The sequence below is a fragment of the Gouania willdenowi genome, chromosome 16, assembly GCF_900634775.1.
Source record: "Gouania willdenowi chromosome 16, fGouWil2.1, whole genome shotgun sequence".
Taxonomy (NCBI): Eukaryota; Metazoa; Chordata; class Actinopteri; order Blenniiformes; family Gobiesocidae; genus Gouania; species Gouania willdenowi.
Genome location: NC_041059.1, coordinates 27092712 through 27109494, shown reverse-complemented (window position 1 = coordinate 27109494; position 16783 = coordinate 27092712). Strand labels below are relative to the sequence as shown.

The 16783-nt window shown below is 37.8% G+C and overlaps 2 protein-coding genes across 21 annotated transcripts in view; both read right to left on the bottom strand.

Annotated features, from left to right (window-relative positions):
- Nucleotides 1-1613, bottom strand: part of macf1b (microtubule actin crosslinking factor 1b) — a 36603-nt gene extending 34990 nt beyond the window's left edge. The window contains exons 1-2 of the mRNA XM_028470339.1: nt 1505-1613; nt 1321-1379 (exon numbers count right to left, since the gene is read on the bottom strand). The gene's annotated coding sequence lies outside the window, so the exon portion shown is untranslated. The remainder of the gene's footprint in view (nt 1-1320; nt 1380-1504) is intronic.
- Nucleotides 1614-8019: 6406 nt separating this feature from the next.
- The window catches only part of LOC114477761 (plectin-like), a 171791-nt gene continuing 163027 nt past the window's right edge, over nt 8020-16783 (bottom strand). For 14 of the 20 annotated variants that reach the window (XM_028470324.1, XM_028470338.1, XM_028470326.1 and 11 more), the window contains 3 exons: nt 9448-16393; nt 8950-9018; nt 8020-8799 (listed from right to left, as the gene is read on the bottom strand). In XM_028470324.1, the coding sequence (XP_028326125.1) occupies nt 10244-16393 (6150 nt within the window). In that variant the 3' untranslated portion in view covers nt 8020-8799; nt 8950-9018; nt 9448-10243. Of the gene's footprint in view, nt 8800-8949; nt 9019-9447; nt 16394-16783 lie in introns of those variants that run through there. The other 6 variants (XM_028470334.1, XM_028470336.1, XM_028470335.1 and 3 more) reach the window with 1 other exon arrangement.

Below are 16783 nucleotides of genomic sequence, written 5' to 3'. Positions count from 1 at the left end.
ACACTAAACGTTTCCTTTGTTCACAGTGTGTAGACTAGTAAACGTTGCTATAAAAGGTTTAGACTATCATTTGATAGACGTTACTTGACGTTAATCTCTGGATTGTTTTCATTTTCGTGAGACACGTAAAAATTCTTATTCCTATATGAACCCACGTCAGCCTAAGCAAAGTTAAATCGACTCACTACACCTATTGGTGGAGAGTGGTATTGCAAGTGCTAAGGATAGCCGTTCAACTTTCTATTTAAAAGAAAGACTCCCTTAACAAAAGACACAGATGTCTTTGCAAATGCATTGAGAATCATGTTTAACATAATGAGGCTCTGATTTCACTGATGAAACAACATAAATAGAACAATTCTACATGTTTTTGAATTGACTTAGCAGAAATTCATGCATTTATGGAGAACACATAAACCTGTTCAGACATGGAAAGACTGAAATTTTAACAAAAAAAAAAAAAAAAAAAAACTGTATTGTATTTACTTACTTGAGTGGCTATAGAGGCTAACAGAAGCCAGATATTTGAATAACAGAGATCAACAATTGTTATCGTTATCAAAGGTGTTAGAGCTGCGACTGCTTTTTATTACCGTAGATAAAATCGATGAAACAAACATAATTTACTCCGAAAAGAAATGAAAAAGGTTAAAATTGCTGCTCGAATGTTTGTTTTGATCTGCGCATTGCATTGTGGGATGTGAAGTTCTGTAGACGGACGCATAGAAGCGTTTTTACTTCATTCTTACCACAATTTCTTGTGTTTTTCACCAGACAATGAGGACAGTGATTGTCTTGACACCATTTTTGTTCTAATTTGTTCCCAGTGGTTCCCATTAGTATTAAAATTCAAAAAAAGATTTTTGCCACAGTCTCTGCACATCCATACATCCCACAATGCAATGCACAAAACTGTCAACAAACTTTCAAGTGGCAATTTCAACCTTTTCCAAACGAATGGTCTTCGATTTATTGATCAATGAGGCCTATAATAGGGATTTGGATCTGATAAAAAAAAATGGTGTCCAGCAGCTTTAAATCAGGGTTCAAAGCTGTTAAATTATTAGCAGAGTATCCTGTTTGGGAGGCATCTGTTCTCTCAGTCAGTTGGACTTCAACCTGGATTCCTGGATCCATTTGCCTTTACTGCAAGATTCACAGCTTTTCCTTTGTGTTTTACATTCAATTGTACAACTGTTATTATAAACTGTCAGCATTTGTTTATTCTGTTGGTTACCAGTTCAACACACACACGCACACATGCAAGCAAACGCACACACATAGCTTCCTTAAAACAGGGACTTATTCTTCTGTATATACCCATAATTTGCATCCAATGCTGAAGACAATGATGACCCAAGCAAGGACGTGTCTTCATCCTGCAACAAAACGGCAGAAAATGTAAGGGATTGTCATTGTTTGAACAGTACATGAGTAGTGTTTTTGCTTCATCTTATGGAATAGATAATAATGGAAATGTTTTTACAGATCTCTGTGCTTTTACCTCCCTGTCTGTGTCGAATACAGGAGGCGCTGTTGCAGATGTTGAATCACAGCAGTCAACGGAGTGAGGTGAAGAGCTAAATGAGCTGAGTGTTCCATTGCTTCTGTTAGTCAACTCCTTAACCAAATGCAGCTGCTAATATCGACAGACAGAGGAAAAGATGCAATTCATGGATGTCAGACACTTAAAATACCCTGTCAAAGTGTAAACTGTGTGAAGAAAGGGATCAAAGTAAAACTTGTGCGCTGAAAAATGTGGCACCAGCGGATGCGTTTTATTCCCCCAAGTCCGAATTTGTGGTTTGTTTTCAGCTAGGGGCCGAATTGCGCCCGCTGGAGGCCACAGAAGTTTGGTGTGCTTCAGCAGCAGGGTCGGTTTTATGCTAATGATGGCTCTGTTATGTAACGCAGCCATGATTTCTGACCCGCCCATTAAACCCTGAACACAGAAATTTGAAAAACAGTTTGTGAAGCCTTAATCTGGCAAGAGCCAGATTGTAGCCCTCCCTCTAACTCGAGTTCTCCACATCGATATTGGTCTGTGTCTGGCGAATGCTTTCGGAACCAGGGAGGGACATGAACAGAATGCTTGAAGCTGATTGGGCGAAGCATCTGTCCACCATGATATGTTTTAGCCAATCACACTGTAACAAATGATGTCCTCATCTGCATGTGTCGCAAATACGCTGCTACAACAACAACAAGGCTCCGCTTTGCCGTTTTTACCGTCCAAAAATGCACAAAATGCCTCTCGCTGTTACTCTTTCAAAAATGAAATGCTGGATTCTTCTAAAACTGAGTTTATAGCAGCTTCCACACATTCATCCTCCTGCATCTTCCCGCAACTGCGCATGCACCAGTTTTGCTTTGGCGCTTCTGCCTTCGTCACACCCAGATATCCCGCCCTAAACCACAATACTGCCTCATGATTGGTTCGAACCATTTCGGTTCGCTTTCGAAAGGCAAAGGCTGGACCATTTATACATTTATGACCTATTTGATGTGTTTAGAAGAAAATGGCTGAATTTGCTTTACACGGCCTTAAACTTTGGAGAGTAACAATGTAGAGTAACTAGCCATTTTGGCTTGTGAAAAACAAAATAAATACCACTGCGTCTGTTTGAATCGGCAGGTTGCAGAAACGATGCAAAAAGTCATTGTTGCCATTGTTTTCCTCCAATAAATTTGAGGGTTTTTGTGTGTGTTTAGATTTTAAAATGTAATGTCTATCTGGCAACACTGCTGGTTGTACTAATCCTACATTTCCCATGAACACTATGTCGTGATGTGTCATACAACAATTGGCTACTTGCTTACGTAAGCGGGATTGTTATGGTTTGGTATCGGAGAAGACAAACGGAATGGCGCAAAACAAACAATAGGAGCTGAAATGAAGTTGTAAAATGAGTTAGGAAAAAACAAACAAACGTTGAGATATTAATCAGGTGTTGAAAAACCTGAACTGCAAAAAAGGAGGTGTGGGCGTGCCTATAGACGCAGACTTCATGTCTGTGTGGAATTGATTGTGAGCTGACGCTGCGCTTTGGATTATCTACGTATATACTGAACATAAATATATTTTGTGGATAAAAGGACTAGTGGTTAAGGGATCAGGTTTGTAATCGTAGGCTCATTGGTTCTAATCTCCTTGGTCCATCACTGTGGGATGTTGATCAGTTCCTTATATTAACCGTAACTCCCTGGGTGCTACATAGTGGCTGCCCACTGCTCCTCAGGGAGGGGTTTAATGTAGAGAACAAATTTTGTGTATGTAGCTTTACATGTATGGCAATAAAGTACAATGTATATTCTATATTAAACCACAGTGTTTGTTTTACCTCTGAGGCAGTTAGAGAGGGAGGAGCTCACGTTCTTATATAGGGTAGGAGGAGCCAGAATTGTCAGGAGGAGGAGTTTCCGCATTGTGATGTCACAACACGAGAAAAATCCAACTCGCCCATTTGGGGCTGACTTTTTACAAAATGTGGAATAACAAGGGAGGGAGGAAACAGAACTTTTTCAACTTTGGCCATCTGAATGAGGCTATAGGGATGTATATAACCATTATAAAGTGATTTTTTTTTCATAATACTGCCCCTTTAAGTCCGCCACAGTTTGTTGGTGAAAAATTTGCAACGTCAACATTAGTGTGTGCTAGTTTTCTGATTACAAGCATACATAAAAAAATAAAATTATATATGTACAATGTAAAATAAAGCACCAAAAACAAATGTTTATCTTGACCACACTTGTGTACATTAAGTAATGATGTACTATAACTGACTGGGCTGCTGAAAGATTAAATATGTTCCCTCGTAAAAACACAAAATGCACATAAATGTAATTCTTAATGAAGAGTGGCTTCTCTGCTTTATCACGTTAGGTCTGCTCTCTTCTTTTCATGAGCTGCAGCACTGAACAGTCTCTCCATGTGGGTTCTCCGCATCCATTGTGGATCGCTCCTATTGCCACAGTTACCTTGAAAAAGCAATCTGAGAATTATCTGATTACTTCTTTAAAACTTAACTTAGTTACTTTACTGATTTCTTGATTTTAAGGTAACACATCTAGATTACAAGTTACTCTGTTAGTTACATTCAGCAGCTGCCGACAACAACCCCCACCGAATATGAAAATAATAGTTTTGCCAATATTCACTTTAATGGAGGTGCATTTTTAACAGTAATGTCAGCAATGTATTTCCTGACAAACATTTTTATATAAAAATAAATAAATAAAGACAATCCTTTTTTACTTCACTTAACATAAATACTTTCTTCATTAAAATATAAAATAAAGTCTGCCTTTTTTGACCTGACATTTTGTGTGTATGTACCTGTTCCTGTCATATTTTGTGTGAGTATAACACGTGAGTTGTTGTTCTCAAGCTGAAAACGTGACGTGTCGCACAGGTGAGGAAAGTGAGACAAATAGTAACTCACAGTTATTTGGACTAGTAACTTTAATCTGATTAATGGTTTGGGAATAGCAATGTGTTAGTTTACTCGTTACCAGGGTCGGCCTTCACGACAGGCAACACAGGCGGCCGCCTAGGGCGCCATCTGCTGGAGGGGCACCAAAATGCACCCCACAATTTTTTTTTTTTTTTAAATATTAATTTAAAAACGTATAATAAACGTAAAACATAACCTTTTAAAATCACTAAACATGTTTTCTCCTAATTGAATATTAATAGCCATATTTATTTCAATTCTTGTTCTATTCTATATAATTCTGTTGTGTTGTTTGCACATTGTGTTCTTTGGTTTCAAGATTTGTGTTACTAATTAGTAAAACCAAACAGGAAAGTAGAAATGCCCTTGAACTGAAACTTTTATATCGATATTTGTATTTATTTCATAAAGTAATTTTGCCTAGGCCACCAAAAAGGCAAGGGCCGGTTCATTACTGATAAAAGTGGTCATATTACACTGCAGGGTTTCTCAAAGTGTGTAGTGCACCCCCTGGTGGGGAATGGAGATATGACAGGTGGGGTCCGACAAACAGGACATTTTCATGTCAATCTTTTTAAAGTCTTTTCTTCTTTGACAATAAAGATCATTAACACGAAACGCTTTTTAAACAAAAAAGCCGACACACAAAGAAAGTAATAACGAGAAGCCTAAAGATGTAGCAGAAATTATAAGAACATTCAATTATGAGACTGCGTTATTTATACGACTAGGAACAAAATGTATCATGATACAAACACGCAAAAATAATTGTTTACGTCGGCATGTGAAGTGGAGCAGAACAATAACACACTTTCAATAGCTGACTTAAGTTTTGTGTTCTTTAATGATAGCGGACTGAATCTTCTGTGCATCACTGGATTTTTTTCACCATTTGCAATTAAAGATGATTGCAATCACGTGATACAAGCATGGGAGAGCATTGAGATCCCCTGCAAATATTGAGAAGTTTTATTATATTTGTAAATAGGAGATATCTCCAACTGAATTATGTGGTAATATACACAATGACTCATGATTTCTCTGTAATTTTTACTTTCTCCTGTGGGCCGAATGGCGGCCCTGGTGCCACAGTCTGAGTTTACCTCGATTATGAGCATGCACACGACCAGAAAATGAATTTTTGCTCGTTCCGTTGTGAGTTTTGCTACTTTCGCCGTGCTGAGATTGAAAATTCAATTTCAAAGCAAATGTTGTTTTACGAGTGCTGAATGGCTCCTTTTCTTGGGGAAAAATGTACAACTGCTCAATATACGAGGCAGGAGAGGTTCCAACGCCACAAAGAAAGAATGGACAGGTTAATCTTCTTTATGGTGAAGGTTAATTTGTTTTCCAAAAAAAAACATGATTATGATAAACATTGCAATAAATAACAGTTAACTTAATGTAACTTTACAATAATAAGCTGTTGTATTCATATAAATCTGATCATAACAATCATATATATATATTTTTTTTATCATTGGTTGATTTTTTATCGATGGTCGACTGATGTGATGTTTTAAGCCTGTTTTAAATCAGTACAACAGTGCATGGCTAATCCAGCACTTGTACATCTCAGTACGTAGCAGTCACATAATGAGATTGTAAGATAATTTCAGTACGGAGGTAAACTCAGACTGTGACATCGGCCTTAAATTTGACACCCGTGTCTTGGAATAAATTAGTTGTACCATTACTTGTTAATTGTCCTAATTTTTTGAGGGCCTTTAAATAATGACCTTTGTCCCTGTTCTGGGCTTCAGCCCACTGGTTGGAGACCACCATGGGTTTGTTTTTGTTTTGTTCTTTAGCTCAGCAGCTATTTAACGCTTCAAACACTAGTTTAACATCAGATTTTTCTCATCACACACAAACTGTGTGATGTGCGCTAAATGTAAGCCAGTGGAACAGTAAAGAGAATATATAAAGCTCTAATAAATGGTGTATCTTAATCAGCCTGAAGGTGAACGCAGGTTCTTCTTCTGTGGTGTTTATTGTTGTTTAGCAACAACCCCAGGTGTGTTTTACAGATATAAGGGTTTCTGTCTTTTTCTCCAAAGCATATTGCTTTAGATAAAATGTAACTAATTAAAGGTCACTTAAAATAACAAAAAGTAAATCCTGATTTTTTTTTGTTAAACATTAAGTATCATAAAACTAAATGATATGTTATATGACACCTAATAAACAAAATAAATCCTTTACAATAAAATTACATCTCGAGGCAAATCAATTGGGAATTCACATTTTTAAAGTATAAAGTGGAATAATTTTTGTTTCAAATAAAATTTAAAAAATTACATTTATTATTATTTTATTATGTATTGATTTTCAATTTTTCATACACAGATGATAAATGTACATTTTGTGAAACAATTCTACATCTGTTTTACCACTGCCAATCTATGTTATCGTTCTGGAATGAAGAATAAATATTTGTATACAACTGAACTAAAAGACATTATGAATTGTAAAACTAATCTTTTATAATGAACCTTGTCAAAATATCCACCAAATTCTAATTCATAAAACAAAGTTCTGAAAAAGGCTTTTCCAAGTGTATTTTCTTTCTTAACAAAATGTTGCTATTATATGTCTACCTTAAACCTTATGGAGAAGAAAAAATGTGAAAGAGCTGTATTTTTGTACCACTTCCTGTACCTCAACATACAGTGATACCTCTATAATACTAATTTACTGTATATATGACTCTCTCTGACTCTGTTTCAATGTTTATATTATTCTGATGATTTTGGGGCAATAACTTATCCTGGGAAGTGTTCCTACACACACATATGCGTTGTTTATATATTGTATGTATCTACAGTATAAACTCATGCATGAATACAATACATCACAATTTCCCATGTGATTGAAGCATTCGCGGTTAATAAGTTACTAACATTTATTTTATTAATGGTAGTTTTGATAAATGTAATTTAGTGTTGTGATAGGGAAAAATTAGTTAATGTTGTGACGATTACAAATATATATCCTTAGACACACACAATGCTCTTATTCTGAAAGGGTAAAAACAAACACTGTGCCACACCTATAATGTCTATTTTAACAAATTAAGAAGCATCTACTTGAGGAAATACATTTTTACTTGTCTACCTTTATCCAAGAACTAACAGCCTAAGTAATATTAGATGATACATACTTTTTAATAAATAGTAAACATATTTACAATAAACTAAGAATTCCTATCAACAGCAATGAGAAACTAATAAACATGCCAGGATTTTATACACATCAGCTAAAAATCTGTGGAAAAAATATAGGGTGTACTATGTTTATATTATTTTTTGGTTGACTCCTGTAATGAGTTGCAAAATGTAAAATTTTATGCCAGAAGTGTTTAATATGCAATTCTGAGGCTTTTTGGGAAAATATTTGTTTCATAAAGTCATACAATTAGAATAAATGAGCTGTAATTTCCCTTTTGTGCTGTTAAAACATTAGAAAACCCTATACTTTTATTCTTTATATATTACACACACTTTTGGCGTCATCATTGTTCTGACTAGACCCAAAATTGTTGTATATAAATGACAATGAGTTCTTCAGAGCACGTTTATTTACAACATAGTGTTATGTCCACATACACTAACTAATTATCCACCACAGCAGCACCTCCACATATGCAAAGGCAGTTAGTTTGTAAAGTCATATGTTGCTATCATTAAAACCAGCGTGCTTGTATCAGAAAATGTTTATATTTCACACCCCCTAATTGCTCCTTGTAAAATTAGTCAAACATGCATAGCAAATCAATATTCTCAAAAAAACATGATGGAATAAGATTTACAAAAGGTAAAACATCTGAAAGAGGCTTGACAGAATAACTTTCTGTGCGAGACAAATAGTGTGAGAGAAAACTTTTGGAGCTGTTTTTAGGGTTGTAAAAGAATAATACATGGCAAAAGGTGAAAAGAAAGTACTTAATTAGATATAAAACAGACATCCATGCAATGTGGTGCAGCAACAGATATTTGAGATCATTATATTTTCTCCACAGGCACTTTGGTATTAATTAATAAGTCATCAGACAGGGATGTAGCAAACCTTATATTAGAAAAAAAAAAAAAAAACAAACAAAAAAAAACAAAACATTAATGCTCTTGTAAAACTTCTAAATATCTGGAGTGTTGTGTCTAAACATTAGGACATGACAACAAATATTTTCAACATTCAAGTAATAATTCAATAAAATTATAAAGACAAAAAGAAAATAATGAATGAAGAGTGTTCCTAGATGTGCATCCCAAGATAGCGATCAGCCTCAGCTTTTCCTCGAGTCAGATGTTTAGGGGAAGAAAGGACATGCTCAAAGGCAGATCTAGGAACAAACAAAAAATATATATAACTTAAAATAAAATGGATCCTGATCATGCAATTCAAATCAAAAGGCAGAAATTATGAAAATCATTTTCTTTTTTTGGAAAATCAAATGAGAATGGCAATGTTTTTAATCAGTGGTAAACTATACCTGTGCGACTAAATCAGCACTGAAGAGAGCATTTGTTCTCTGCGGTTGAATTCCGAGCAACTGAGGCAGCTGTAAAAGACAAAATGATAAAAAAAAAAAAAAAAAAAAGATAACAGCAATTAGATTTCTGAAGAGAAATAAAACATTATTCACAAGTCATAATAGAGATAGTTATAGATATAGTGTATATCAAGAGGTGCCAAGCGTCAGTATTGGAGAACTGCCGTGTTACAGATGCTGCCCTTCTTTAGCAAACATGACAACATTGATTTTCAAACTTTTTGCCATAGATGAATAAGGACTGGCTCATTAGATGTAATTATTTTGTCTATAGTTTCCAAGAACAGAGCTTAAACACCCCTTGCTATACCATGGTGATGTGTGGGCACAGGTGGGAAAATAAAAGATATCCTAGGAGGTGATTTAAACAAACTGAACAAAAGAAATTATAAACAAGGAGGAAAAGAACGGAAAAAGAAAAGATGATGTTTAACTTACAAGAAGCAAAAAAACAGGAGGCAGGATGTCTGTGAGGGGAGCACGATTGACCACATCTTGGGGCTCACCAGGAACACTTGGTGATGAAGAATCCAGAGATAGGAGTGTATAAAAACAAAAAAACGTAAAGAATCTAAAAGTACATTGAATAAAAAAAAAATGGGAACAAAGTAATGATGGGGGAACCTGGGTTCTTTGTTTCAGTTTCAGTGATAGTGTCTTGTTTGGTAGTGTCTCACAAGCATGTGTAATACACTATCATCCAGGCATTGCATGGTAGAGAACAGACACATTCTGTCCACATTCTATACAAAAATCTAAAATTTTTAAAAAAAACAAATGTATTTCTGCTGAAGTATCACCACTATGTCAGCATTTACTATTAGTACAAATCAAATAATAGGAATAAATTGTTGAATTTTTTTTAGGAAACAAGGAATACTGATCAATATCTCTCTTTGACATAGATTATATATTATTCTTAAAAAGCGCATGTACATATTTTTTTGAAGGTTTGAAATTTTAACAAAAAGGAAATCAGACATAATTTCACAAATAAAAAAAGACTTGAAAATAGACTGACTTGAAAATAGCAAATATTTGAGTTTCCTTTAGGAAGTCGTTACATGTAAGAACAATTATTAGCACTAAAAGTACTTGTGGCCACTTGAAGTGCTGAATAAATAAATCTGATTAGCTTTTTTTCTGTAACTATATTTCCTTGTTCTAAACTGAATAGTTAAATGCAATTGTTTGTTTGTTTGTGTTTAGAGTTTTTAGGAACATAACCAGTTGTTTAGAATCTGCGGTTATAGCTAGAGGATGAAGTGAAAGAAGAGCTGGAGAAGTTCGTGCTGAAGCCAGAGCCTGCATCAATGCTGCCTCTTCTTGAGCCTGATCGGGATCCTGTTCTCGAGCCTGATCGGGAGCCATATGCAGATCCAGGGCCACTGGCATTGTAGGGACTGTAGAGACCTTTGCTGGACTGTGATGAAGCCTCCAGGAGCCTCAGGCCTGATCCTTCTTCCACCATGCTTCTGTCCATGACATTTTTGAAGGAGATTTTCAGTTTGGTTTTGGGACAGGTTATATATTTAGAATAGGAATTGACATCTCTCAGCTTCTGGGCAGTGCGGGCATCAATTGTGCCTTTTTTGAGGGATTCATCGAGAGACACTCTGCCTTCAACACCAGGCTCAATAAGGCCGCCAGTCAGGTATTGAATCTCAAGGAAGCGCTGGCCTGCCTCATAATATAACCAGCCCTTCTTTAGAGCCTGGGAGGCAGACATCTTCTCTTTGCTTCTGGGGTCTTCAAAACCATTGAAAGATTTTTGAGCCAAGTTGAGGCGCTCAACCATACCTTTATCAACAAGGCCTTTTTCTGTTGCCTCACTTACGGGGAACCTTTCCCCACTCAATGGGTCAAATATGCCCCCTGTGCAGGCTTGGGCCTCTAGTAATCTCTGTCCTGTAATGTTGTCAACCAAGCTTCTGTGCATTGCTTCCGTGATTGACACTTTCTCCAGTGTGTCGATGTCTAAAATTCCAGCTATGGGGCCTGTCTCTTCTGAAGGGTCATCCCATACAACAGCTGGAGCTTTAATGGATGGTAAGGGGCTCATTGGGGAACCAGTGGTGGAACCAAAAGACGATGAGCGTGATCGGAAGCCTCCCATACCCCCAGAAAGCATGTCGGCAAACTCAGTGATGGGCAAAATTCCATTTCGGTATCTATCAAGGGCATTCTGATCAATGAAACCACGTGCAAGAGCATCATCAACATCATACTGCCTTCCTGATCTTCTGTCAATGATGATGGATTGTTCAACACCATCAGAGGAAGTCATTGTGATCTCTTCCCATTCACACTCCTGCTCCGCAAGTTCCAAGTAGGTTTGGTGGTCAATGAGCCCTTTCTTGTAGGCCTCATATACAGTCATCTCTCTGCCTGTCTCTGGGTCTACAATGACTACCCTACGTTTGCGGACTGAGGATTTTGAGGAGGCCTTTCTTTCACGCTTCTTTTCTTTCAGTTGCAGAAGTACAAGCCCAGTATCAGGATCTGTGATACACCTCTCCATCAGCTGAAGGTAGGTGAGATTTTCCTCTGTGTTAGGATCAAAAAATCCTTTGGTGTCATCTGATGGATCTGTCAGGATCTCATTCATTTCCTCATCAAAGAATCCGCGTTTATAGGCCACCTCAACTGGTACACGGTGGCTTTCCTCTGGGTCAATAATTCCACCAGTTGCAATTTGGGCTTCAAGGAGACGGATGCCATGATCTTTTAAGATTAGTCCCTTTTTCATGGCCTGGAACAGGGAGATTGTCTTGCCGGAATAAGGATCTCTGTATCCCGTGACTGCGCGCTCTGCAGATAGCAGTTTGTCTTTGAACTCTGGGCCCACAATTCCCATTTTCACAGCTTCTTGGACAGTTAGTTTAAGATTTTTGATTGGATCAATGACATACCCTGTGGATGCCTGGGCCTCAAGAAGTTCAAATGCAGTGCCTGGTCTTATCATGTTCTTCTTCATAGCTTGGTATATCGATAGGCGTTCTTTTGAGGTTGCCAGATATACACCCGCAATAGAGCTTGTACCCTCAAGGTACCTCGACAACCTATTGCTAACCTCCTCTACTGAAATTAGACCTTCATTTAGTTCAGTGACAGTCTTCTGGTCAATGACTTGTGAGCGAATTAACTCTTCCATTGTGATTTGCTTTCTCAGACCCTTGAATGTAAGTCGCTTGTCTCCCAGAGAAAGGAGTCTCAATCCAGAGTCAAGCTTGCATCTCTTTAGCAGCTCTGCATATGAAACTTGTTCATCTGTGACAGGATCAACAAATCCTTTAACATCTGTCAGTTTTGAATTTGTTTCTTTGTTGATATAACCTCTTTGCAGAGCAACGTCGGCTGGCAGATGGAATTGGAATTCAGGATCAATAATGCCACCTGTTGCAGTTTGTGCCTCCAACATTTTCATAGCATAATCCTCTTGAACCAAATCCTTTTTCATCGCCTGGAAAAGGGAAATGGTTTTCCCACTGTAGGGATCCTTGTATCCAGTGACGGCTCTTTCAGCTGAGAGAAGTTTGTCATGGATTTCTGGACCAACAACATCTTTACGAACAGCCTCATCAACAGTCAGCCTCTCGTTCTTGACTGGATCAATGAGGAAACCTGTTGCAGCTTGTGCTTCCAGAAGGCTAAGTGCAATTTCAGGTTTAATGAAACCTCTAGTCATGGCTTGGTAGATGCTGACCTTCGCAGCAGAGTCTGTTGTTACCCCGGCAACACAGCCTGTACCATAGAGATACTGTTTTACACTGGACAGTTCCATTATGTCCCGGATATCTCTCTGGCCTCGTTTGAGAAGGTTGTAAGTTTCCAAATCAATAATACGAGCATTGTGGAGTTCTTCAATAGTTATCCTTCTCCTTACAGTCTTCAACGACAGAGGACTATCATCTCTGAAAACCTCTCTTTGCTCCATTATCTCAATAATAATAATAATCATGCGTTCTTTGGTGATTTTGCCAGAGCGATATTCATCAATTAGCTTCTGCCTCTCTTGCTCTGGGAGCATATTTGAGTTCACAACGTCCCAAAGATTTAATGGTTTTTCAGCAAGACCCTCAATTGGAATGTCAATCTGAGTGTTGGCCAGCTCGCTCTGGGTTTGCTGCTCAGTGTAGAGGTATGTCTTTTCCACAACAGTTGGAGACTGAGGCTTGGAAAGGGGCAGCATGTAAAGGCCTGTATCTTTATCTCTTTGGCATTTATCTTTCAGCTGTTTGTAGGTTACACTCTCATCAGTTTCTGGGTCACAGAAAATCTTGTTATCATCAGATGGTTCAGAAATTGTCTTAGCAACATCTTTACTGAAAATCTTCTTTTGATGGGCTACATCTGTGGGAACACGATGACTGTTGACAGGGTCAATGATTCCTCCACTCACCATCTGGGCTTGCAACATTGGCATAGCTTGTTCTTTTGGTATAAGTTCTTTTTGCACTGCTTCAAAAAGCGAGATTTTTTTGCCTGTGAATGGATCTTTGTAGCCAGTGACTGCTTTTTCTGCAGAGAGAAGCTTTTCATGAAGTTCTGGACCAACCAGTCCTGACCTGACTGCTTCATCAACTGACAGGCATTGGTTCTTTACTGGATCAACCATGAACCCAGTTGCGGCTTGTGCCTCAAGAAGTGACAGGCCAGTACTGTCTCGAATTAGCTTTTTCTTCATTGCTTGATAGATGCTGGTCTTCTCTTTTGTTGGTACCACATAAATGCCAGCAATGCTTTCAGAGCCCTGTAGGTATTTATAGACATCAGCATTTCTACTGACTTCTTCCGGTGTAATTTTCTTTTGTTGAAGGAGGTCAAAAGTATTTTTGTCTATGATTTTGGAATCATGCAGTGCTTTTGCAGGCACAGGAGCTCTAAGGCCCTTGAAACCAGACTGTTCACTATTCTTGGCTTCTTTCTCATCTACAATAGTGATAATAATCTTCATGATCTTTTCTATTGTAAACCTTCCAGATCTGAACTGATCTAATAGATCACGTCTCTGTTCTTCTGTGAGATGATCAGAGTTGAGGATTTCCCAGAGAGTCATTTTCTTGCCCTTAAATGGTCCATAATCGAGCTCCACAGATGCCTGAGTCATAGCCTCCTTGCTTTGGGCTTCAGTGTATGCTGGTGTCTCTTTGGCATTTATTGCATCTTCAGAAAGAGGCAGGAGCTGGAGACCAGTTTTCTTGTCAGAGGTACATCTTTTGAAGAGCTGTGAGTATGTAACATTTTCTTTTGTGTTTGGGTCAAAGAAGCACTTAGTTTCATCTGTTGGATTATTCAGACTCTGTTTCATTTCATCATCAAAGTAGTCTCTCTTGCACGCCACATCATTAGGGACACGATGGCTCTTTACAGGGTCAATGATGCCACCAGTAGCCATTTGAGCATCAAGAAGTCGAATTCCTTGCTCTTTAGGAATTAGATCTTTTTTCATTGCTTGAAACAAGGATACTGTCTTTCCAGTGTAGGGATCTTTGTAACCTGTAACAGCTCTCTCTGCAGAAAGTAGCTTTTCGTGTAGTTCAGGACCAACAACACCAGCTTTGACAGCTTCATCAACAGTAAACTTCTGATTTTTAACCGGATCTATGACATAACCTGTTCCTGCTTGTGCTTCAAGCATGTTTAAGGCTGGTCCAGGTCTCATGATGTCTTTCTTCATGGCTTCATAGAAGGACATAACATCCCTGGATGATTCGATGACAACACCTGCAATGCTGTTGCTTCCTTTTAGTGATTTACTAACAGGATCCATGGCTGCAACCTCTTTGACTGTTACATTGCCTTTGTGCAATTTGTTGTACAGATCTTTATCAATAATCTTGGACTCAAGAAGCTCAGTAGCAGGAACTGGTGCTCTTAACCCATCAAAAGTAATTTCATTTTTCTTTTCTTTCTCCCCAGCAACAGTAATTATAATCTTGATGATCTTTTCAATTGTGATTTTCCCTGTTTTGTACTGACGCAGAAGATCCTTCTTTTGGTCTTCAGAGAAGTACTCAGAGTTGATTATCTCCCAAATGGTAACAGCCTTTCCTTGGAATTTTCCAAATGGAACAGAGACGGTTGTTTTGCTAAACACATCCTTTGTCTCCTCTTCTGTGTATATACTGGAGCACTGGGCAGCTTTGTCAGTAATTGGTAGCAGCAACAGGCCTGTTTCTGGGTCAGTACTGCATCTTTCCATTAGCTCAGAATATAACAAAGGTTCCTGAGTGCTGGGGTCAAAGTAGCCCTTGGTGTCATCTGAAGGGTTTTCCATGACTTTGTTTATCTCTGTATCATACTGCCCTTGTTTAAAAGCTATTTCATTTGAAACACGGTGACTGTTGATTGGGTCAATTATACCACCAGTAGCAAGTTGAGCTTCAAGAAGTCTAATTGCATGGTCATGTTCAATTAGACCTTTTTTCATGGCTTCAAATACAGATATTTTTCCACCAGTGTATGGATCTTTGTAACCAACAACAGCCCTATCTGCTAAAAGCATTTTGTTGTGTAGTTCTGGCCCTATCAGACCTTCTTTGACTGCCTCGTTCACTGAGAGTTTTTGATTCTTAATGGGATCTATTATATAACCAGTGGCTGCTTGTGCTTCAAGAAGGATCAAAGCTGTCCCAGGGGTAATTTTCTTCTCTTTTAATGCTTGATAGATTGGCATCTTTACTTTAGAAGTTGTCAAAATACCAGCAATTGGGTTCTTTCCTTTTAGAATTTGCTTAAGGTTTTCAGTCTCACCAAGCTTTTGAACAGTGGTTTTTCCATCTTTAAGCTGATCAAACTCCTTCTTGGGTAAAAGACCAAGGCTCTGAAGTCTGCTTGCTGGTACCTTATCACGAATGCCGTCAAAAGCCATTGGATCTGGTTTCTTGTCCCCACCATCAACAGCCATACCAGCATTTTGGCCGTTGTAAACTTTCTGTGTTGTCTCAATTGTGGTAACTTTTATAACCTCTTTGCTTGATTGCTGGTCTTTCTGGGCACCTTCAAGTTGCTGCAGCTTTTCACGCAATTTCTGGTTCTCATCTGCAAGAATCCTCTCCTGCTCCAATCTTAACCTCTCCAGCTCTTCCATTTCTTTTTGCTTGTTAAGCATCTCTGACTCAGCCTCTTTTTGTTTGCTAAGGGCTGCATCCATGGTAGCCTGAAGTTTCTTCTTCTCCTCCTCCATCTGCTGTTTCTGCCGTTCCTGTTCATCTTTGAGTGCCTTTGCCCTTTTGACCTCTTCTTCAAACTGGCTCTCTAGCTTCTTTTTTTCGTCTTCGATCATCTTCTCCTTTTTCAAAAGCATCTCTTTTTCCGTCAGGAATGTCTGTTGGAGCATTGTCTTCTCGTGCTCCATCTGTTTTTGTTGGGCATCAGCAATCTGATGAAAAGAAACAATATTAACAAAAATTACTCACAATGGGTTTATAGATGTGGCACTCATTTGCAACTTCTTACATACACAATTTTAGATATTTTTACTTTCTCATAAAATGTTCTGTTCAAAATGTATTTACAATGCACTCTGCCTATGGACACAGAGAGCTAAACTGGAGGTTAAAATGTACAAATGTAACAGACCCAGTATTTAACTTTTTTTGGTAGTTTTTATTTATTACCCCCATTTTTAATTACAAATTTAGATAAATTATATATTTAGAAAATAATTTAATTTTAAAGATTGTATTATTATTATTATATTAAAATACAATGATCATTCTACAAAATGTTGAATTTAATAAAAAGTAATACATATCAGTTCCTCATTGCA